This window comes from Tyto alba, unplaced genomic scaffold (genome assembly GCF_018691265.1).
Source record: "Tyto alba isolate M040663 unplaced genomic scaffold, T.alba_DEE_v4.0 Super-Scaffold_45, whole genome shotgun sequence".
In the NCBI taxonomy this organism is placed as follows: Eukaryota; Metazoa; Chordata; class Aves; order Strigiformes; family Tytonidae; genus Tyto; species Tyto alba.
In genome coordinates this window covers 6,003,303-6,028,814 of record NW_024881321.1, presented here as the reverse complement: position 1 = coordinate 6,028,814, position 25,512 = coordinate 6,003,303, and the positions used below count along the sequence as shown (strand labels likewise).

At 36.5% G+C, this 25,512-nt stretch overlaps 1 protein-coding gene across 3 annotated transcripts in view; it reads right to left on the bottom strand.

The window, feature by feature from the left end:
- VWA8 (von Willebrand factor A domain containing 8) overlaps window positions 1–25,512 on the bottom strand; it is a 194,830-nt gene that overhangs the window by 104,665 nt on the left and 64,653 nt on the right. For all 3 annotated transcript variants that reach the window (XM_042805822.1, XM_042805819.1, XM_042805821.1), the window contains exons 15-20: window positions 20,190–20,358; window positions 19,772–19,849; window positions 16,362–16,477; window positions 15,375–15,481; window positions 13,195–13,301; window positions 9,931–10,002 (exon numbers count right to left, since the gene is read on the bottom strand). In XM_042805822.1, coding sequence (XP_042661756.1) covers window positions 9,931–10,002; window positions 13,195–13,301; window positions 15,375–15,481; window positions 16,362–16,477; window positions 19,772–19,849; window positions 20,190–20,358 — 649 coding nt within the window. The remainder of the gene's footprint in view (window positions 1–9,930; window positions 10,003–13,194; window positions 13,302–15,374; window positions 15,482–16,361; window positions 16,478–19,771; window positions 19,850–20,189; window positions 20,359–25,512) is intronic.

Below are 25,512 nucleotides of genomic sequence, written 5' to 3'. Positions count from 1 at the left end.
TTCCCTTCAAAAGTACATTCCTGATCAGGTCTAAAATACATAGGTGCAGACCAAGATGACAGCTGAGATCCAGAAATTCTTATCCCTTTTGCAAGAATGTGGCTGCAGACTTGGGAGCTCAGAATGACAGCGAGATTGCCAAGGGTTGCAAAGGAAAAAGGAAAAGTATTAGTAGAAAGGAAAATTCAATTGTAAGCCAGCCAAAAGCTGTTTGACGAGACACTGTCCCTCTGCTGAGATTCTCTGACTGCGTGAACACATCTAGTAGTCCACACCAGTGTACAGCAAAGCAGATAAATATAACCCACAAAAAGATGAAAGAGACTAGATTAAACCAATTTGAGATTCACTAATCTGTTTCACTTGGCACTGAAACAGACTAGGAGCATTCAGAGCTGCAAGTTATGACATTTATGACTAAGTTCTAGCTGAGAGATGGTAACTGCCAGCTGCAGAATTGCAGACTGTTTAAGCTTCTCAAAATGGGACCACAGTCTCTCATCTGACTACATTTATGAGAATGAAGCATCGTGCTCGTATGTGTAGTAGTTGAAATCAAAGGAGAGTTGTCACCATGAGAGCAAAGGAAAAAATACCACAGAGCTAACAAAAATAGAACTACCTAGATTCTACTGCAGACTCAACTCCAACACAGGAAAGCCAACTCAAGTTAGTGCTCTGCCACATGTCCCTCATGAACATTCTTCCACCTGATTCTTCCGAAAAATCTACAGCTTTACATATAGGTGTAGTAAGAAGCTGAAACACACTTAATGCTTATCGCCAGTCATGTCTGAAAATTGTCACTGGAAACACAGTTCTCCACTATTTTGAAACAGAGGATGAAATGGTGCTAACAGATTCCTCCAGGAACTCAAAGAACATGCCCATTTGGGGGGAAATATGCAACTTCAGGAATGGCATCAGAAGCAACAAAAGGAACTGGAAACAGGGTAAGAATGCTCTAGTAGTGCACACGGACAGATTTATTGCCATATGTTTCCTACTACTTGCAGTCAGATACTTAAAATCTTGAATGGGTGAATAAATAGGAATACTCCTAATGTCAAGCACAAAACACTCATGCTGAAAGCAGCTTCATTTACTTTTCTAAGACAGCTGGGCAGATGTCTGCACACAGTTTCTGTACCAATCCCAAACAGACTGCATATCCTTTGTGCTGCAGAGTGGGACTCCAGCCAGCTGTGGCAAGTACAAAGATGAAGAAATAGATCAACATATTGAATCAATGTAAAACATACTTAATATCAAACAAAATGGTTACTGTAATTTAAAAAAATTTGGCTTTCATGTGCATTAACGGAAAGCACGTGTGGTTTTCATGTTTGCGATAGATTCTTAAAATTATGCCCGAAAAGAATATTTTCCCAACTACAAAATAACAATGCGACATTTTTTCCCCCCTCTTCTGTAGAAAGAGGACCGAATAGCTGGCTTTGCGTATTGCCGTTCGTGCTGTTATCACCAACGGCACTAAGAGGAGTGCACCTCACTTCTGAGAGAATGCTCAGAGGACACAAGCACGGTGGAGGACCACTGTGGAGGAAGGGAAAGCGCATGGTTACCACAGTAACGCAGTGAAGTCAATGGGAGCTGTGCCACGGCCACATCTTGCCCTCTCTTCATTTGTATTTGTGCATCTCGCCAGGCTCCCCGCACACCTCCTTTTATTTCATGTTAAGTATACCTCGATTTCAGAACGAGATACATTTTTTTAAAAGGTGCATGCAGTATTCAAAAGCCGAAAGGCATTCCCACCAGATTTTAGCTGTTACAAACACGTTAACATTGCCCAACTTCTAGACTGAACTGCTTCAGAGAGTACATTATGTGCCTTCATAGAGGCTGTGGTGTACCACATAAAATCCTTGGCTGGCAACAGTAGCTGGAGCAAAGATCAAGTCAAAGCTTTTTGATTCCACCCCTCCACATTCCTACTTCATGACAAGTTACTACTTTCTCTTTGTCTCAGTTACTCCATTGAGAAGGCACAATGTAATAGAAAGGAAGGAAAAGACCAAGGCTATTCAGAAGGCTCTTTAGCACCATTAAAAAACTGCAAAAAAGAGCTTGGATGAGTTCGGTCCTTATTCATTAATGTAAGGCCAAGAAAAGTAGGTTTATTCCAAATTCACCTGACCTTCATGGGATAAAGAATATGCCTGGGAGCCTTCTTCAGGTGCACAAGAAATGTGGAAAATGCTAACTCATTTTGGAAAAAAACCCTCTAATATGGATTACTGGCACCTCAGAAACAAGAAGTGACAAAAAATGGCAACAGTCACCTTTCTTTCCCCTGAGTCTATACCCAGTGCCAGGGATCAAGCTGGATCTTCTGGACACCCACACAGCTAGCAGTCAACTATTTAAAGCAGAAAGAATCAGAACTACCTTTCGTATGAACATACTAAAAGACGGAGTTGAACTTGGACTGGATTCAGAATGTAATCTCATGTAATTTGCAATGATTGCAGCCTAAGGTAATATTCAAAGGACAAAGCAGTTTGCCACTAACACTTGCTGTATGTTATTTATGTATGCACTACTGCAGTTACTTAATTTATCAGAAATATAAACATATGCTAATTAGGTAGAAAAGAACATCTGTGTTGGTGTTTCAGCTGAACTGAATAAAAATTTTCAGAAAGCAAATATTAGACAATTTTTATTCCATCAGACATATGGGACAACTGAAATAGAAAAATGGGAAATAAATATCTGCACTAATGAATAACAAAAAGGAAATTATGCAATTAGAAGGCAAAATAATCCCTTAGTTAAAAATTCTCCTAACTGACATTGTAAACACTTGTTACCAAGGATAAAATTACTTAATCTTCTAGCAGTAACCGCAGTTTCAAATATAAACAAGGTTGTTACAGGTCCCAGGAGGCATTTTGCAATTCAGGATGCAGTTATTACAGTAGTGGGACAAATTTCTCCCTGCACAGCCCAACTGAAGTCAATAAAGTTGTAGTCTGAAAGAACTGGACCCGAGTCTTTGAAATCAATAGCTTGCCTCTTAGAAAAACACACTATTGGGTAAAAAATTCTAAACCATGCTGCCTCATATTTGTTTTCTTTTAAATGATTTGCAAGCATACTGAAGCAGTTAAAGGGGTTGCCATGTTGTGCTCTTCAGTACTGCCCTTCAGCTAAGACACTGCAATCACACCTTTTCCATTTCAGCACACAGCCATCCTGCATAGCAGACCACCTGTTTCATTATAAAAGAATTAAACAAATTTTGAAACTGGAGGAAAAAGCAGTTTATCACTTTCTAATTTTAGGAAATATTGTTTTATAATTAATTTAAAAATTGTATTATTAAGGAATGAAAGACAATCTTGACATTTCATTAAATTTTAATATACGGAACCCTCATGTCAGAGTTCTCAGTTTGTGACTTCATAGAGAGAGTTATATTGATAGTTTCATTATCACAGAAACTTACGGCTGAACGATGAAAATGAAGAAAAGGAAAATACTTTTGCTAATGTACAGTTTCTAACACTGGGTCTGGCACTGAACTACTGTCCATGCCCTCAGCTTGCCTGTTTCTGCCAACAAAAACATTTGCAAGAATGCATGCACTTTGATTGAGGCTGCTATTTTTATACCAGCCATATTTCTGATTTCTTTTTTTTTTTAAATGTACTGTTATTATTAGAGCAACAAGCAGAACCTACACAGAACTCTCTCAAAACTCCAGGTGTTATTAAGATCACCACTCTCTCCTTGGTACAAATGTGAATAATGCAGTGTAATAATTGCAGAAGGTGTGTCACCAGCAGACACTAGACCAGAGGACCACTGCGATAGACCCCATCATTGCCACCTTGCTTGGATGTTAGTAACAAAGGAACACAGCTGCATAAAAGCAGTGGTGATTTAAGTCTTACCCCAGCTGCAATCTACATATTTATCAGTCAGAACAGTAAGTGTTCTTCTATTTAGAATCTCATTATATTATTGTGAGATTATCATCTGGGGCATGCAAAAATTATGGTGACAGTAAAACAGTAACATTTCACCATAAGAACAATTAATTCCTGATAGAAGTCACGCTTGGAATGCTTTGGATACACCTCTGGCTACAGGTCTAGATAAGTTTGCAGAGTTTATGCCTTTTTCTGACTTTAAGAAAAGCCCTGTCAGGCTAAATACAATTTTGACATTTCCAGCAAGGTAAGATAAGTGTGGTTCAATGGAGAGGAGCATATGAAAAATTCACAACAGAAAGAATCTGTGGGAAGAAACATCCAAAAGCAAAATCGATTAATTGATTCTTTTTTAATTCTGGTTCTTCAGTGTAACTTGTAAAGGCAGAAAGCAATACTGTTAAGCACAGACATATTTAAAGAGCATGCTTATTCTCACGTGTGCATATACTTTTATGACTATAGCAAGTAAAAGAGAAATATTTTCAGAGTCTTCCATAACTATCACACAGAATTCCTTAGGCAAAAATATCATAGTATTTGGCGCAATTTAGCTCATTTGGAGCTCAGTTTCTTCATGCTCATAATAATAATAAAAATCAGTTTAGGATAGTACATTCTTGCTTGCAGAGGAAGCTGCCCATTTTTATACAAGTCTAAGAAGGAAAACAAAGTCCTTTATTTCTAGAAAAGTTAAAATGCCAAGCATTTGTTATTTAAAGTTTTCTGGTGACTGATATTAATACACCCTTAGTATCTACTTAATTCAACTTCACAATGAGATAATAATAAGAATATTATCTTAGAAGGAAAGATCTATTGAAGTACGTCCTTTTAAATATCTTTAAGAAAGACTCAATCATCTGTCCTACTAAATTCTTCAAGAATAAAATGAATTCCTAGTGAGAGTCCAAGAGTTCATTTAAGTCAACCACTCAGTTAAAGAAAGGCAGCAGAAAGGATGAAATTACTTTCTTCTATCAAGGAAATAAATTACCAAATGTACCAAAAGGCCATTACATTTCTAAGTTCCTTCAATGTACTTGTGATAGTCTACTTACTGTGGGCTTACATAAACATTTTCACCAAGTGCTGCTAGCGATTTTGTCATGGTTTTCTTTCAAATTACTTATAAAAATATATAGCACCTTTATAGAATTCTTCATTCGTATTCTACTTCATATTTCTTTCTGATTTTCCCTTATATATACATCATCTAATTAGACTACAAGCTGTTCAGGAACAGGCTTGTTTTATCACCTTGTAAAGTGCTTTCCTTGTACACAGGGAAGTAGAAGGGCAACAATTTTGGACAAGAAATACAATCCAAATTACCACACAATGAAAAGAAGGAGGAAAGAATTTAAATGTTTTCTGTATCCAGCAGTAATTTTATCAGTAACTGAATGGCATTTGTGGTTATTCTTATTGATTACCAACTTTGTGTTTCTTGTTGAAAAGAGAACATAAGCAATAGGAAAGCTAGAACAAGATGAACTCCAGCATCAACTAAGCCTTAATAATAGTTGTTGAAGAGAAGAAATATATTATTTGTTGTCTTTTTTTTTTTTTTTTAATATAGTTCTTCCTTATTAAGCAATTTACCATAAAAGCAGGATGGATACTGGTAACAGTAGTATTTAATTTTCAAGGGTAGACCAGCCAGTACTGAATACTTAGAAACGGCCATAAAAGTTGCCAAAGAAGAAAACGGGAATTCTGGAAGGAGAAGATCAAGAAAAAGAGGACAAATAGGGAATAATCCTGATGAACACTGAGGGTGTCCCAACGTACACTGCATTTCCTCTGTCCACTCTTCAGGAAGATTGACATAGAGAATATTCCTTATAATTCTAGTAATGTTTATACAATATGGACAGTAATGTTCACTCAGTCACTTTTCATTGCTATGCCTTACGCTTTGAAAATGGTGCAGAGACTATAACAGACAAAGTAAGGGTAGAAGGTCAGGCACTGTGTGCCAAAGCTGACAGGCGACAGCCACGCAGAGGGGCACACACTGACTAAAATGCACTTGAGAATATTGGCTGTATGTATTGGAACTTGAATAAAACCAGTAAATATGTATTATTTAAAAGATACATTATGGAAAGGGTAAGGGCTAGTGAAGCATTAACAAAGACATGGCCAGAGATCACATGCAGTACCCAAGGCATGGCAGAATGCCTGGACCTTGTACAAGCTGCATCTGTCCTGCTACATAAAACTGCAATTGTGCTCTTTTAGATTAACTCATGATAGATTATGGTAGAAGTGTATTTTAAATATATTTATGCACTATATTAAAATTTATAATATTTATAGCTATGCCATATTTATACAGTCAATGCAAGTAGAGTAACTCTAAAAGCCCAAATCAATACAACTTGTTATTATATACTTTCTGTATGCTGACTGTGCTCTAAAACCAGAAATGCTCAGGATTCATTGCTATGACAAAACCTCTTTAACTTACAAGACCAGCTATCTGAACAGCTCATACTATAAATCATGGTAACAGTAACGCCAAATAAAATATTTCAATTTTGTTTAACATGTGGTTAGGTGTTTTAGAACTTCAGGGCTATAAAATAAGTCAAATGTGACAAGGTTGTGAGCCTTCTCTCTTCAGAAAGCCATAAATCCCTTAAAACTATCAATATTTTGTTTGGTTTCTTAAAAAATAGGTGATGTTTGACAAGACTTCACCTTTGACCAAAAAAGGTGAAAATTTCCAACACCTCTCTTCAGACAACTTCCAAATGCAACAATCTGAGAAATGTTATACGTAAAATTTAAAATTGTGAGACAGAAAAAAAGTGTTTCAGCCACTGTTTTTCAACTTTTGCCACATAAATAAAATTTATTGACACAGTTTCTCTCCTATTTGCCAAAGATAGGAAATTCAAGGAGACAGTAAAAGACACCAAGTAGTGGGTCAATCCATGAACCTGCACAATGTCCATCAGGACTAATCGTCAGAGTCCATATCTTGAAAACAATCTTGGTAAAAGGACTCTCACCAGACAGTTCTGAACTAAAAAGAATAAATAAAAGACACTATGTTTACAGACACTGAAATAAAGACAGAACTCCTAAGCTAACAGGAATTTTGTGTGTGTCCACATGCGTTATGAAAACAAGAGAGGCAAAAGAGGAAAACCACATTCAATCAACCAAGCAAAACCAAATCCAGTCTCTAAAAGAAAGACTACAGGTCAAACCTTGCACATTTAATCACAATTGAATGGAGATACTCACTTATATAGTCATTATTTTGATGGAACAAATTATGTTCTAATGTATATACCAACTCATTTAAGCATCTAGGAAATTACACAAGCATTCACAGGGATGTTAGTCATATATTTTGAAATACTCAGGTTCATAATATTTGAACTGTCAGTTATCTACCCTGAATTTCATGATTCAGTCATTCACCACCAAGAAGTACAACAGAAAGGAACTCAAAACAGCACTTTGTCTCTCCACGCAAAAACATTATCTATTTATTTCAAATGTGAAACACAAGTATACACTGATACATGTATCAAGCAATCATAAAACCCTGCCTACTTATTATGGACTAAACTGTTAAAGTAACTGAACAGCAAAAAATCCTATTTTTTAATCATTTGCTTTACAAAAACAGGATGAAAACTCTAATGTCTTCAATGGGAAGGTATGTGCACACACAGAATGAAAGTTTATTGATGTAATACAGTTGCTTTTGAAGTACTTGAACAGGATTCATCATGTGCTGTTGAAATTTACAGTAATACATTGAAGGAATTAGCCAAGCAATTTCTAAATGGTTAGTGATCATCCCTGAGACATCGAGGATGATTGATGTGATCCTAAATACTGCAGAATGCCAAATATAGTGATCAAACTTAAAAACAGTATTTAAAAAAGAAAAGGCCAGTTGGCCTTTCCTTAGTTGCATATAAGAACAGTGGAACAAACTAGTAAAGAGTAAACCTGGAAACACTCAGAAGTATGTTATCAATTAAAAAACAAAACCTGTAAGTATTACTGATTTACCAAAGAGAAATCACAGCAAATCAATCGATTTTCCAACTTAATGGTACAGCTGAGCAGATGTCTGGAATCAAAGCAGTATGTTCCAATATTTCAACTCAGTTAAATCTTTTAACGCTGTCTTTAATTAGATTCATAAGCCTGGAGAAAATGTGGCACACATTAAATTATTAAACATGAATATACCACTGCTGGGAAAATACCTCATACCCTAAAAATCGTACTCGCATAGTCTTCAAATTTTTTTTGCTAAACTGGTAGAGCATACGAAGCGTCTGTCAAGGCCCTGAGCGTACCACTGGGCTCTGCAATCTCTTCCCCTGCCACCTAAGGTTTTACTTGCTGGTGTTGAAGGTCAGCACTGACACGGTGTTGCTGCCTCACTGGAGTCCCCTTTGCCGCCCATGGCTTGGGAGCTGCGTTTACACTCAGGCCCTTTCCTCGGTTCCTTCCCAACCCACACCGCAGTGATGCTCTGCCTGGCCCTGTACACCTTGCTGATCCCAGCCTGGATCTGCTGACTTGACTTCCCAGCTTGACCTCAGACCTGCCTCATCATCATGGACCCATCTGGAAGCCACCGGGCACTTGGCTGACCATGGCTGCTGTCCCCAGACCTGCTCTTCTTGCTTGGACGCTGTGGGACTGTCAACCTTGTCATTAAGGACACTGTCCCTGTCTCCATTCCCCTGTGGAGAAGCCCATTCGTGCTATTCCCTGACAGGTCCTGCAGGCAATCTGTACTACATAACATTTTCAATACCAGCTGGGAAGTTGGCATAAAGAGCACTGTTTATGGAATAGAATAAATGGATCTTATTTCATTTATGAAATAGATTAATTTCTATTTATGAATAGATGAAACCTTTTGAGAGAAGCTGGCATCATCCCAGCAAAAGCCTACAGAGGTTAAGTACATCTTTGTAAATTCAAGCTGTTAGCAAGGACTCTAAATAGATGAGACTGCATATAAAACTCTGCACTGTAATTTTAATATATGCACAATAATAACAATTAGCATTATATATTCCTTGTCATGTAAGTCAGACCATTAGCATTTTGTGTTAGACTTTTTCCAAAGGCTATTGCAAAACAAAGAGAAACATCTGCTAGAAAACTATTGTATCCTTGCTAAGGGAAAGCTAAACTAAAGGGAGATTACTTTATGAGGAAAAAAACCAACTTGGTAGCTTGGAATGTATGACTTTCCCGAACACTTCAAACATACAGAAATAATAACAATAGCTCTCTTTTTTTTTTTTTCAGAGCTAACTGGCAAAGTGTATAATTCTGTTCAAGTCACCTAACAGCACCAGTAATAGTTTAAGATGGTTCTGAAGGACAAAGACTTTCAAACATACCCAGCTGGAGAACATCTGCCATATCTCACCTGGGAGTGCCTACAGACTGTTAGAAGGTGTCACGAAACAGCAACGACCAACTAAAGGAACACAACATCCCCCATGATCTCACCAATAAAGTCTCCATTAACAAAGATACCAGCCAAAGAATAAAGCAGATCTGTATCTGTTTTAGAGAAAATGAATATTTTGCTATCAATAAATAAGATTTAGATAATACTTATGTGTACACCTCTTATCCACCACTGGAGATTTTAAAGGAGAGTTTTGATACATAGCCAAGAAGGATAACCAAAGTCATTAACTGAAGATTCTAATGGTAATGATGTTACACATAACTATTAATGTTTTGACTTTTTATTCTGATAGCAATGCAAAAAAACATTTAAGGCATTTACATTTTCCACAGATATGTGCCCATAAAATCCATGGAAAAAAGAATCAAAAAATAGGTCAAATACCTCAGTAGTACAAATGGATGCAATTTCAATGAAGCAAACCAGAGATTTAATTTCATTATTAATTACTGAGTTTGTTCCACGCATTCTAAGAGACGTTTAACTCACCTGATTGCCAACTAGAAGAAGATGTTCTCCCAGCAGAAAGTCCTTTAGCATATCTTCCATTACCATCATGTGCTAGAGAAACAAAAACACAATTTTTACCTGTTTTTATAGTCTCAAGTTTATGCATTCACTAATGATAGTAGCATAAGAGGAACTTTTCTTTCAGGATTTGGGGCCAAAATTTTTTGAACTTTATACTTACAGCTATTTATTTCATAGCGAGAGTCTCTCAGCCAATAACAAGAGAGGCAATCTATCCAGTGACTAAAACAATGAAACAAAAATACTAACTCTCCTTATGTACCTCCTCTGCTCCAACTGATTCTGGGTGTCTGATTTCCCTAAATATATTTAATTCTCTGTAATCACTCCTAATGCATTTCCTTTTAGCCTAGTTGAATGCTTGTCACCCAGAGTATAAAACCTTTAATTAATATGCATATGACAATTTTCCAGCAATTGTGCTGTGAGGAAGCAAAATGTATCCTGGTAGAACTTTACAGAAACTCAACTGAAGGAATAAAAGACAGCTGATATGAATATGCAAATTATACACATTTATTTTATTGAAGATTAAACACCAGGTCTAGCTTAATGACAAACACACTTTCTACTCCAATCAAACTTTATTTTCAAGGAAAAGAAAGACAGGAAAATGCAAGCTCAAGTCTAAAAGTGTTTATGATGTGCCTTACAACTTCTAAATTAGACTGCCTAATTGAAGTCAAAGTGCCTGAAGTGTATTTTATATATATTCAATATCATAAAAGGTAACACACACTGTACATCCTTCATCTTGCACCTCACAAATGATTTATTTAAAAGGATCGGAAGGATTTAAGGCTAATGTGGCAATGCAGACTCTCAGCGAAGTCATGTATATTTCTCCACTGTATCTAGTAAAAATAGGTCATGTGTAAGTAGGTCAGACAACCTACTTAGAGAAATGAACGCTTGCCTTTATCTAAACATACATATTTTTCTGACATTATCTTATCTCTAGTACTTGATTAAAAAAAAATCAAAAATAATAATAATAAAAAATCAGTAGCTTGCCTGTAATTTCTGAGCATATAAATGCTCAGTTTCTATCTGTGTGAAAGGTGATTTAGGTTTCTAAATCTCTCCAGAACAGAAGCTGGGGGAGGGGGAAGAAACTCTTGCAAACAGCTTAATAACACAAAATCCTAACCAGGCATGTCAAAAGACTACTGAATACTCAATACACAATATAAGGAGAGGATTTCAAGGCAAATTACTATATTTTCTGGCACGTGTATACACTGAAAAACTGATGAGAATAACTTTGACCAGATACAGCATAAATTCTAGGAAGTCAGTTTTAGTACACACACTGATTACATTTCTTTATTTAATTGCTAAGGTATCAATACCTTCTTCTGGTTACTTTTTTATCCTAAATTACACAAATATGTGTACATTTAGTTCCTCTGCAGAACAGCTTTCCCACAAGAGATACTATGTATTGAAACTTCTTTTATGTTTTTTTTTTTTTCACCAGGACTTAAATAAGCATTATATTAGGATGCATGCTGGCATTTCAGATTAATTATTTACACAAAGGACTTGAAAGCAGACACATCAATAGCATGTCAACTTTTATCAATCCATGTTCCCCAAAGCCTGTCCTGGAAGTAGCATTTGGCATATCACCTAAAAATTATTTCTATCCTTCTGCCTGTTGTGGACCAACACCAATGTTCCACAGCAATGCCAAATTCCACTGGACCATGAAATGTTTCAAGACCAAACACACAGAGGCAAAAATCATGTATTTCATTACATTGTGCAACATTGCAAAGGGCTGAGGATATATTTTTTTCCCCGGTTTTGGTTTATTTCTGTAGTTTCTAGATAATGGAGAGGAAGTATGGCACCAGACCCATCAATCAAATTGCTCTCCAGCAGGTTTTGCTGAATGATCATTACAACATTTGAAGGACCGAACTGTAAACTAGCAATACAGAAAATAAGAGTACAATTAATTTAGAAATAGTAATAGCTATCCTGACTGGTATTTTGTTGTTGTTTCCTTCAGCATTCATAGTTACCAGGGACAGATGCAGAGCAGCTCGTTCCCTGACGCATTTTTAACACATGTTGCCTAAATAAAACAGATGCACCATTTCTGAACACAGGCTGTATGCAGTTTTCTGAAGCTATAAGCAAGAAGGTGGAAAAAACAATGCAGATAGAAGTCCTGACAAGACTGAGGATTTCAATTCTAAAGAACCCAAATTAAGTACTTTACTGAAACGGCAACACAGAACGAAATCTCACATGAAATGTTAGTGGGGAAGAGGAAGGAGATTGTCATCTGTTCCCCTTGCACAGCCTGTTATCACCTTCAGTAGGTGATACCCATGTAGCATAATCTTTCTGTGGAGAAATTGCAAGTGAGGGAGGAAAGAGAATAGGAAAGGTAAAGTAAGCAAACACACACCAGGCCCCTACAAGAAAAATATTTCACAAGATCATGCTATCAGCGTTGCCTTTCAGAGGCAAAATATTCTAAAGGTAACTCAGGGGATAATTCCCTAGCTAAGGATACCCTTGCCTGACAGTCCTGAGGCCTCCACGCTAGATGGAGAAGAAAGCTGCAGTACCTCTACAAAAGTGTGGGGGGGAAGCAAAACCCAAAAAACCCAGTTATCAAGCCCTTCCCTTTTATTGTGTTCATGAATTACTTCCTTTTATTGTGTTCACTAGTTATTCTTCACTACTACAAACTACCAGCTATTCTTCAGTACTACAAACTCCGCAACAGTAACACACTAATGACTAATTAGCTAAACCAAATAAATCATTAAAAGCCAATTAACTAATAACTAATTAACTAATTACCCTGTGCCTTGCTTTTCAAACACGCAGTGTTAATTCTAATAAAAGGAAGGTACAACTTCACACAACAAGCCTGTAAAACATGGTCTCGGGATGGAATTGATAATCCAGCCCTAAGAGTGAATCAAGACCAGCAGCAACAAAAAAAAATAGAAAAAAAATCGCTCGACACAACATCTGATCAAAGAATCTAAATAAAATTCAGTTTCAGTTGCTGTTACTTCAACAGGACTGTTACACTCTCTTCACAAAGGAATAGTGAAGGCATCTGAAATGAGCATCAAATCCTAAAGAAACATTCTTAAAGAAATTTAGTTAGTACGTTATTTAATATATATGAGCATGAACATTCATACACATTTAACAAACTTTGTACCTCAGAAGCCAAGGATTTATACTTACTTGTGCATTTTCATAGAACAAAACATCAGGCACTTTCATTTTCTCAGTTGAGTTACCAATTGGCATCGTCACAGACCCTATCTTCAGAATCCCATTGTTTATTTCACCTGGACATTTTTCAGAAAACAAGCAAATGCATTACTAACAGCATCCTTTGAGAAGACATGCAATCAACCCCCAACGCTTGCAAGTGTCGATTTACAAATTTTAACAAGGCTGTGGGTTCCAGTAAATGATTTCTATCTAAAGAAAGTGAATGCTTGAAGGAGTATCCATTAGCAAGAGGCTGCATTATCATGAATTTGAATTCTCTTTAGAATTGGAAAGAAGTCTATTACAATAAAAGATGAATAGATGATCTTATGGGAAAAGTGCCACAAGAAACCCTACCTGTGACCACTGCCTTGGCTTAATTTCATACTCTCATTTTATTATTGGAACACCACTAATATTGTTAGGCTACATTTCCTTAACCTACAAGTTTTCCCACTCTCATTCTCCCTGTCCCAATGGGGTGGGAGTGAGCAAGTGGCTGTGTGGGTGCTTGGCTGAGAGTTGGGGCCAACTCACCACACCAGTATAGAGTCACTGTTAATTATCCCTTTCAGCACTGCATTTTTGTTCAAATGGGTTAATGCCAGAATGTGGACACATTTAACATTTTGGTGAAAACTGGCTAAATTTGCACTCATTGAAATAACTTTCACTACAGCTCTGAGAGAAAATGTACATTAGACAAAAATATTAGATTGAAAGAATCATAAATTCTGTCCTTAGGAAAATAACAACAAAGTATAAAAAATAATACTTTTATTTTTTATAAAAACATTAATAATTTTTTGCCATTAATTTCTTAATTTGGTATGGCATAAAACTGAAAACAGCCTGATTTCTAGACAGCAGATGTTTTTAGTTGTTCACCTATTATTCTGTATGATTCTATCTTTATGGCATGAAACAGAGTACATCAAGAAAATTCAAGGGATGAGTCCAAATGAAAAAAAAAGTAATGGTAAGCAGGTAGCATCACACAATTGGCAAGATTTTTCTCTGAATTTGAATAAAATGCAAATTATTTTATATATGTAGTTTTTATGTACACAAAAACTGCAAATACAGATATAATAATACATGGATGGCTGCATATATGTATTATACTGTTTATACATGTATGCATAACATACATATGGCTGCATATCTATATTATAATGTATATAATTGATATATTAATATATCTGTATATACTTATATATTCTTATATATACACACACATATATAGAATCTATAAAAACAGAATCCATATTCATTAAAACCAAAGATATGTTTACTACTGCAAAGATCTAACAGTAAAAAACACAGAAGTCAAATACACCAGAAAGCTGAGGATAAACATACAGAAGAATGACAGCAGAGGTAACACTAGTGAAGCAGAGTAAAGGAAAAGTTTAGTGAACGGAAAATGTCAAATTGCTCAAAGTGTGCTGCCTGACAGAAGATATGAAATGATATACAGCTAGCATGAGGACCAGAGGTCATGCAAGAATGAGAAAGCAGAAGTGAGAAAACTGGCAGAAGCAGAAATATATGTATAGCACTGAAGGCAGCAGCAAATGAACACAAGTTGGATAAAGAAACAAAGACCTGCTCGATAAAGGTGACGTGACAACCACAGCAATTTAAAGAGAATGAAAAGAAGTGAAACTAACAAAGAAGTGTGTGTCAGAATGAAAGCAAAACAGCACCCAAGACTTTTACAAGAGTCTCAATGAGAAAAAGGTTGATTTTAACAGTGGAGAGAAAGAAGCAATGGTAAAACACAGAACAGAGGAATATTAAGATCAAGCCAAGGCTGTAACTGTACAGAAAAGTAGTTATCAGTGATGAGGGGGGAAAAAGAAAAAAGGCAAAAGCAGTCCAAGAGAGCCTGAGGCCATGGATCTTATAGACTGGGAAACACATAATGGAGAACAAAATTCCATGACCTGGGACTACAGCAGACAGTACAAAAGTATCGACATACAGAACATCCTGAGAGCAGCACTGCATTCTGATAAACAGAGTCAAAGGAATGTAACTGGAGCAAACTACATTTAATTTTGAGGATAATTATTACATCTTTATTTGCTCAACCACCTGAGTAACATTCATAAAGAGCAGGACAAAAGATGGCAGAAGCTTACATGTGTAATCCTTTTCATCCAGTTTCTTCATGTCATCTGGTTTTGTCTCAATACCTGAATCCTGCAGATTTTTATGTAAAGCCGATCTGGCAAGGTTTGGTAAAAACCTACATCAAGAAAAATAATGGGGAATTTGCATTTTAAGGCATTTTTTAAAAAAGTTTTCGGTAATTTCTGTAATCTAAAATCATTATGAAGTATACTTTGACCTCCAAACCCTGAATGTCTATTCCTTTCACACTCCAAGAGTCTTCAACAGTTCACCTATCCCTATGGAGAGAAATTGAGCTTCTTCCATAGGCAATGAACTACACTTTTGGCTACGCGCTCACTGTAAAAGGCTTCAGTGTTATCAAATATTGCAACATGGTTGTAATGTAGGATGGATTATACCTGGAAGTATTTAACGTCCTCAGTTCACTGACAGTAAGAGCTACAGTAGAAACAATGTTTTTTTGGAAATACCTTTTCTCTTGATTCAGTCCACTTGGACTCCAGGTTCCAAACAGAAAGTGTGAGCTCTGATGTGCCCAGAACTAGGCCCTTTCAGTTTTCCAATCATTTTGATAATACAATTTGCTTTCTTTTGGGGAAAAAAAAAAATACAAAAACCCCAGAAAAAAACTAGATGTTCATAACTTTTCTAGATACAGCTTTTAGAACCGAAACCAAGCCTCCACCAAACATCAAATCATACTAGACATTAATATATCTCTGCTTTGAGTGTTTTGAGACAGTGAAGTAATGCTGATAATGGCAACCTAATTTATATAATGAAATAGCTTCATAAAGATGAGAAAAAAGTACAAAATCATTTCTACTTATCTCCTAGGTTTGAGAATACCACAGAAATACTTCTAAAGAAATTACAGATTTGAAGAAGCAAGACAGCAACTGTATTATCTACAAAAATGAATTAAAAACTATGTTGCACGTTAGCAACTGACCAAGCAGCTCTTGAACTTTCACCAAAACTAGCACTTCTACCTGGAAAGGCAGGCTTTATTAACAGCATAGTAAAGGCTTTCATCTGGATGTTGTGACAGGCGACGACAAATTCGCAATAACTGTCGAGTAGATAAAGATGAAGCCAGTGACTGTGCCTGTCAAAAAACACAAAGTTGTTTTATTATTTGATCTCTGGGACTGGATCTCTGGGATTTAAACCGAACAAGTCAGGAAAAAAAAGTAATCCAAATTTCAACCTTTCTCCTAATTCGTAGGTGCTTTCTGCCTTTTACAGTAGTTTGTGCTTTTAATCTGCAAACCTGTAATTCTGTATTTGTTTCAGTAATTCACTCCCATGGAAATCATGGTGTCATCAAAAGATTAGCCTTGCAATTTCAATTGATAAGCAACGGGAAGAAAAATGTGCTGATATCTGAATTTTATACACTATATAAAACCAAACACTAAACAATATTCACAATAACAAGGAGGTTTGCCACTGTGAAAGGATCAATGTCCTAAAAAATCATCTGCTCTTCACCAACTGAATATGAGCTCCACATGTAATGCTCTGGCAAAAGGGTCTGGCAGGATTCTTGGGTGTATAAACAAGACAACACTGGGCAGCAGTAAGGAGATTGTATCACCTCTGCACACGCCTTCTGGGCAGGCTGTTCCTGGAACACTGTGTCCTTTTCTGTTGTCCACATGTTAAAATAAATGCTAAAAACTGGACATGATTCAGCAAAGAAATACAAAAATGATTCAATGCCTGGGAAGGCAGACCTCAAACAAATACATCAAAATTTAAAAAAACAAACAAAAATCCAAAACAAGTGACTATGTATTTAAAGAAAGATATAAAGACTGAGAAAGAAATAATTCTATAACTATATCTACCGGATGAAGGCATCTAATACAAATAGGCTCCTTATTTTAGCAGGAAACACACAACAATGAGCATGATCTGATAAGTCACACCATGCTTTGCCTGGGTCAAGTGAAATACTCTAATTAGGTAATTTTAAAACATTTTGTTTTGGTTCATATAAATGATTTCTAACTGCATGACAATTATCTTAATATATTATGCTGTTTCAATTGGAAAAAAATTCTGAAATTTGCCATCCAGGGGAAAAAACAGAGAAAAGCAGTACTTCATGAATTTCAGAGCCTTTTTTCCCCCTCAATAATTTTTAAGCCTGAGAAATGTCTTAACACCGATTTTTTCCCCTGAAAAACTGCAGTTTTGACAAACACGGATTAAAAAAAAAAAAAAAATCAGTTTTCTGAAATTGTACAACACTTTTCTTGAATGCTGAGAAGGCAAAGGATAATATTTTTTAGCATAGCTCTGAGCAATGAGCAAGAATGATTTAGACTGGGCTAACTGCAAAGATTACTATTTCTGCTCCTCCTGCTTTCATTGACAGAAGATTTTGAAGCATCGTCTGAACCATCGTGGTTTACCACCCAGCATTATGGACACTGTGATGTAACTGATGGCATTTCAAGTGTCAAGACCTGCTCAGACATGTATGAGCAGGGCAAGACAGAGGGGTGAGTTGTGTATCCTTGTTATCCCTGCTCACTGGCCAGAACCCTCACTGCCTTTGGAGATTATAATCTCTTTCCAAAAGTATCTTAAGGAGCTGAAAGGTTCCCAAGCAGAGTAAGTTTTGGCAGGTAAGTAACCCTCCTAAGTCACAACCTGTGGCAGCTGGGCATAATAACTGAGGTAGTCTATTTCATACACTGTGCCACCTTGGTAGAGTTCAATCTCTCAGGACATGGGCATTTTAAAGTCTAAATAATCTATAGCATCAGATCCTGCACTGAAATAAATAAGCATAGAGAACAGGACCACAGAGGAAAAGCTGTATCATGTCTTCTGAATATTTGCAACTGGCAGTTAGAGATTTTTGAATAAAATATCCTCTTTTCTCTTACCTGTTTTTGTTTGTTTTTTTTTTTTTTTTAAATATTTTATATTGAACAACTATACACTCAAAACTGGGCTAGTGACAGTCTTTGTAAGACATATCTATGAGATACCTAATTCAACAGGATCTTGACAGTGGTCTCTAGATGCTATTGTAAATCAAGCAAACAATTACAATGACGCAGACAACGCCCACAGGCTGAATAGTCTACAGGTATTCTTCTATTGTTAACAAAATCACTTTAAACAGTGGTTAATATTTCAGGATAATCTCTGGCAGAGCCTGCCTTACTTAGGCAACTCTATAAATAGCCTGATACCTAGGCACACATTTCAGCTCTCTGCACAGGTGTGCTATTCCAAACATGTCTCATGTCACTGCGGATCTACAAGGATCCTCCCTCGATCCATACCGTGACTCACTTCTCATCCAACATCATATACTTCATTTAGATATTTTACAATGCTTTAGACAGCCCCATAGTTGGAAAGGATTTTAGTAATGCTCTGTTCAGGCATGGTATGTCGCCATGTATCTCAAAACCAATAGATTTATACATTAGGTGTAAGAAGTTAAATAGATAATAACAACACTGTCCCAAAGGTGTACCTAAAAGTCAACCCATTTACTTAATTTTTTTAAAGTCAGAAGAGTGTAAGAGTCTCTCTTAGCTTCTTAAATAGTAATACTGTAAAAACTATTACCCATGTTAAAATCATGAAAACTAAGGACAATGGATTAAATTTGTATACCAGTCGAACTGCTGGATTCCACTAAAAATGTTTTACATTTTAGTTACATTGAAAATATCCAGTGCTTTAGTTGCCATAGCAATAATTTCTTTTTCTTTTCACCATAATTTGGCTGTATCCTTTTAAAGAATTTTGTGGTTACTGTCAGTAGAACTTATTTTTCTTGACACGACTGCTTTAATAGAATAGACTGTAGCAGTAGCCAGGAGCCAGAAGCAATACATGTATCCAGGAGTTCTAGAGCTTTCCCTTTTCTGAGTCTTTCTTGTTGCCCGTTGGCATTTTATAATGGTTAGGGCAGTTCTCATTGCCCCAAAAGCCCCAATAATTACAGCTATCAAAGTTCCAATGACTAAAGCTAAATAATCAAAAAATATTTGGGGAGACACGCCTATAGCCGTACCTATTCAAAATGTACCTCAAGCATGTTTCACTGTGAACCACGCATCTATACCCACTGACAACATGTGTACTGTTCTGCCTGACTTCTCTGGGATTCGGGCAATTTACTAAAAGCTTTGCTTATGCAGATTCTAAAATTGTACATCATAAATAAAAAAAAAGTTTACAGTATGCAGTGCAGTAATTGCCAGGAGTAATTTTCTGCGGCTGTTTTTCCGATCAGGCAACCTTTGAAATAACACTGTAACTTAGCAGGCTTCACCCAGTCTTTGTTAAAACAGTCACAGTAGGAGAAAGTAAATTAAAAAAAAAAAGAAAAAAAAAAAAAGGGGGGGTTGGAGGAGCACCTCACCGTGGCATCATTTGTCTCCCGAAGCTTGTGTGTTAATGATAACAACTGCTCCACAGCAACACTGGGTACATTTGGAATCTGGTTGAAAGAAAAAGTGTTAATCTTACTGCAAGATATGCAAGTTCCATATACAGCTACACCCAGATGCAATGAGCACACACTTGCTGCAGTTGCTTTGTCAACCAAAAAGGCATACAGTTTTGACAAAGAGAATTTTTCCATTACAACATTTAATATCACAGTAAGAATGCTAATTTATATCAATGCCATTAAAAGATAAGCAGATATGCTGCTGTGATAAGCTTTGAAAATGAAGGCTCATTTATGCTACACTGACATTGCAAAATATTTTTTATGTAGTAGATAATCGTGTTCAGTAAGCACAGTCAATAACTGCATAACATATTGAACATATTACCATTTCTTTAATAACTTTAATTTCTTCACGCTTGCTTAAAAATCGAACATGATGAAAAAGAAACAGCGTCAGAAACTCTGGACCCAGCCACTGCTGGGTACTACTTCCAATGACAGGAGGTTCTGCTAAGACTACTATTCTGAAAGACGGATGGATAGGAAAAATAGACCTGAAAAAAAAAAAAAAAAAGAGTTTAAAACTGCATTACCTGGCTTAAACAGTGAATATCAAATTTATTTTTTACAGTATGTGAAAAAAAAAAAAAAAGAATTAAATTATTGTCTATTCAGGTAATTTGCAATGCAACTTTATTTTTAAAAGAAGGACAAGACTGCATAATGTAACTTGCAATATTATAAACTTACAGGGTTTTTTAAGCTCGGGAGGGTACCCAAGTCTTCTCATCTGCAACAGAACCTGCATGCCTCAAGATGAACCAGCAACTAAGCTACAGTCTACTGTATTGTATGTCTGAAATGGAGACATTTCACTCATCTGACGGAGTTTTACAAGTGCTTTACCTAAAGCAGGCCGTCTCACAGGCAAATCAGAGAGAACAAGATCTACCAGGGCTGCAGTACTGAGTAACTTCTTTTACTCAATTAGACTGACAGAAAGGATGACACTGTAGAGATTGGCCTAGATACCATGAAGAGCTGGAATTAGGAATGCTCCCCTTACTGATTCTCTATACACCCCTTGGAAAGTCACCTAGACTCTTGGGGTGGGATTAATACGCCTAACTTCACAATATTCCTGAAAGTTATATTTCAAAGACCAAACCAGTCACCTCACCCTTGGCTCATTTTAGAGTCAGCATGGGGAGACAGGTCCCTCCAATGGCTGATTAAGACTTACAAGAATTTAAGAAATGCCCTACCGTGTCCTTCGATCTACCCATCTTGCTACACGTTCTTATCTCTGACTATGACAGCTGGAGATAGTCCTTGGGGAAAGCACATAAGCCTACCCATCACCTGTCTCCCTCATACTCTCCCATTATATTTTGAATTATATATTCAAAAACATTCGAGGGTAGATCTCTATTTGCTTGAATGTCTGCTTACCCACAAATTTGTCTAATCCCTTTCTGAACTTCATCCTACCTGCTTCCACAACGTCCTGTGGCAATGCATGCACTGTTCATGGTTGCGGAAGGTACTTTTATTACTATTCTTTAAATCTTTATGGAACTGACCTGCTAGCTTCAGTCCGTGTCCCCTAGTTTACACTGCAGGATTTGGTGAATAACAGCCTCTTAGACACCTGCCTATTTGATTCCACTGAAGGTAGTGAGAACCTCCTGTGATCAACACAAACTTAAATATACAACATTTAGATGCATGCTAGGGCAGTAGAAGACTGCTGCCTCCGTTTTTGGTATCTTTGCCTTCTTCACATCTTTTGTCTCCCTTATCTATGTAGTATTATCACCTCTTGAGACTGGTAATTCATTGGTACTCCTCAATCAGCACAATTGCATGATCTCTAGAAGCAGCGGAAGTAATAGAGAATAACAAGTCAGATACAAAAGCCAGTCAAATTGTGCGAGGACCTGTTTTCAGCAGTCAATTCCACAGTACTCTTATTAAAATAGGAGACCTTAATTTGGTAAAAGCAAGTGAAATTTAATTAGACAGCTTACATTGCTAGATATGCCTGGTATCATGTCATTTCCCATATAAATTACTACATTTGAAATCAGAACACTTGGAGGCAAGTATTCTTCCTGGTTAAACTGAGGAGGGAAGCGATGGCATAAGCAAGAAAATCTGAAGACAGACTATGACCATTAAACATAAATTAACAAATCTACTGCATAGTTGGCTCATCTGTTTGTCACAACAATAAACCTGTGATACAACAGAGAGATTCTAGCAGTCTCTCGTATCAAAGCAAACACAGAGGGTGGCATGAGTTATTCTCAGCTGAAAGTCATAAGCCTAGAAGCTACTTCCTGATTGATAAAAATAGAACTAGATGTCTGAAAACATCACATGAAAGAGGAACCAATGGGAACGTCACTGTCACTAAGCACAGAAGAAGGTCAGGGAACATTAGCCAACCTTATTATAGAAGGAAACATGTCCTAGATAGGATAAATACATATACTTCCAGGCTCTCTTCCCTCTCCCCCCCCAATTACCAAGAAGAAAAACAACCCTCCTTCAGAAATCCACCAAATTCAAAGGATCAATTCCGATCCTTCTGCGATATCACAAGAGAACAGAAGCAGCAGCCAGCTTTCCCTACTAAAAGGAACACAGTTCTCTTGTACCACCTCCATGTCACTGCCTAACTCGCAGGGCATGGTGGGGACATCCAGGGAGGGCACAGGGAAAGTGGGAGGAGAGGAGATGCAAAGGCAGGGCAAGCTAACTTGGTGATAAGTTAAAGACTTGGTTAAAGACACTGACATGCTCTCTAGACTTGGACATATCACATTATTGCTGTAAGTTTCCAGTTTGTAAACATGAGTAAAACTATTTGGCTATGATGGTTTGGACTGATGTTTGCAATGCTGAAAATGTCAAGCTAAGTGTATTATTAAAACAAATGCCACAAATGACTTAATCCTGCAATGCTTTTAAAGTTCCCAGCTTCCATCAGTGAAACTTTGAAGAGTTTCAAAGTTATTCCATTGTATTACATATCAAGTTTCTAAAGGAATACAATTTAGAGCTCCTACTTAGAGCTGTATTTTATAAAAAATAAATCCTTGACATCTTGTGTTGTTTGCAGATGAAGGCCAAGTAAGTGTACCTTGTTAAAAACTTGACACCATTTAAATTAATGAGCCTCAAACACAGTGGGAAGATTTGGTGTTAGTTGATTAATAAAAAGAGGCTCTATCCTTCACTTTATGAAATGTTTACTGGTAAGACAGGTAGCAGAACACTCTCCTAATAATATGTGTGTCCTTCTTTTGACATTAGTGTTTAATTCCAACCAAGGATTACCGCCACTGTTCTCTAGAGGAAGATCAGAACACAGTTGTTCAGGGTGATTTTAAGAAAGTATTTTCTTGTTATTAACACATGATTCTGAACAACTGAAGCTTCTCCTTAAAAAAAAAAAAAAAAAAAAATGGCATTCCTAATGCCACCTTGCAAAACCAAAACACTTTTGGTCATCTCTTCCTGTAACATGATTTAAGACATCTCATTTTCTATTAAATTTTACGAGTTCAGAATTGTTATAACACTAGGACCACAATAATCTATTGTTGTTTCCTTGCTGTTTCTCTTAAATTTCACCACAGTCTAAAACTAACAGATTACTTTACCTGAAAATTCACAAAACTGGAAAAAAAAAAAACCACAACAAAAAAATGAAGTAAAAGCTAGAAAATGTAAGCAATTAAAAACTTTTATTGCTTGCTAAATTCACTCCCTGCCACATTTTTTATTTGTCTCATCTACTGTGTGTTCGCTTTCAGCCTAATCATATGGAAAATAATCCACTGGCTGCAGGGCATTAAAACCACCCGTGCATTATGAGTGACTTCTTTTAGCTTTTGAACAATCCTATTATATACCTACATCTAGATTTTCCTGTAACAGCTGCCTTTCTGCTCACCACACCAAAGACTTAACATTGGGGGGGGTGTGTGTGCGTGCTTGTGTTGTGGGGGGTCCTGCACCCAACATGTTAAAATACTGTATCATAAGAGAAACCAACACTTCACTGCTTGTTTTATAAAGGCTGTGTGCTACCTTCGCAGTATCTGTCTCAGTGAAGTAATGGATGATTACAGAAGAAATTCTGTGCAGAAGTCTTGGATATGCACAGTACTTGAATGCACTTTCTCTTAATCTCTGAACCTGTTCAGGAAAATGAATCATACAATAATTAAATGAGTAAGGAATCAGCAGCTATAATTTCCTTCTATGTAAATGATCTTTAAGGACCATCTGTCACTTTCTCAAGGGCAGCTTTTTTTTTTCTTCTCCTCAAACTCATAAACAAAAATACTTGGTTTCCTCAAATGAGTGAATGTCATCTTACTGTGACTGTGAACTTGCCTCCACAGTCAAACTGGCACAAGAAAGCACAGAGGAAAAAGTACTCTGCACCTACTGCTAGTTACCTTGTAACCTAGAGGCCTTCAGCAGGCCAAGGAGTATCCCAAAATCTCACAAGGGCAAACATACTGCTTGCACTTGTCAGTCCTGACAGAACTATTGCACTCACCAGTCTGAAGCCCTTCTCAGAAAAACGCTAGTAGGCACGACAGATATAGAAATGTAATTAAATAATAGTGAACATAACTCAGTGACAATAATCGACATATTTGACATATTTTAAAATAAGAATATATTTTATTACCTCTTACAAAGGTAATAAAACTTTTAAATGAAGTTGTCCAAAAATATAATTTATGAATAATACTGTTCTAACCTGCAAAACTTGAAAACAATCTGAAAATCAAATAATAGGTTCCTCTTTGTCCAGCACTTCTAATAACATTGCCATGGTTTAAGCACATTCACATTCTCTACTATAACACTGTTAACATTTGTACACAGAGGCATGTGATTTTTTTAGACCACAGTGTGATCTGAAATACCACCCCTTAATTTAAAAAAAACAACTCTGACTTATCAGGTTGGAAATTATGTGATGAATTGTGCAGTGTTCTATTCTACTACACATATGAGTATTATTACTATTGAAACACTAAAAATTGAAGACACTAAAACTGTGAAAAAATATTTTTTTTTTTTTACTATCAAATATTTTCATATAAGAGCGTGAAAGCTTAGTACAAAATGTGCCTTGCTTGTCTGAAGAAGTGATCCCCCTAAAACTTCTCCATTAATATCTCAAACTTATCTCTTCGTAGACATGGGAAAAATCTTTAGGTGTGTCAAATTCTTTTACAAGCACAGACTAAAAAAATTGTTTACATAAGTTTTGGCTCACTGGTTAGGAATAGTACTCCTTTTCTCTAAATCAGATTTAAATGGAAATTCTGTTTTAAAATTCCATTCAGAAAATATTGAGACCAAGTAGTCTACTAAAAAGCATTACCAGCTGTTCTTTTCCATTACAAAAGATATATTTGTATTTATGTAGCTTAGAACAGTATCTGGACACCTCACTAGTGAGTCTTAAATTAAGGGAACAGAGAGTAACTGAGTTATTTTGTATTTATGAATGATTAGAAGTAGCGCAGAAGACAGAAACTGCAAACTATACAACAAATAGTCTCTACAATCAAGAATACTCATGCACAGCAAAACTGACCCAAAGTGGGGGTCACTGGGGAGGAAGTATGTATTCCACGTTCCATATGACAGTAAGGTATCAGTTCTTTATC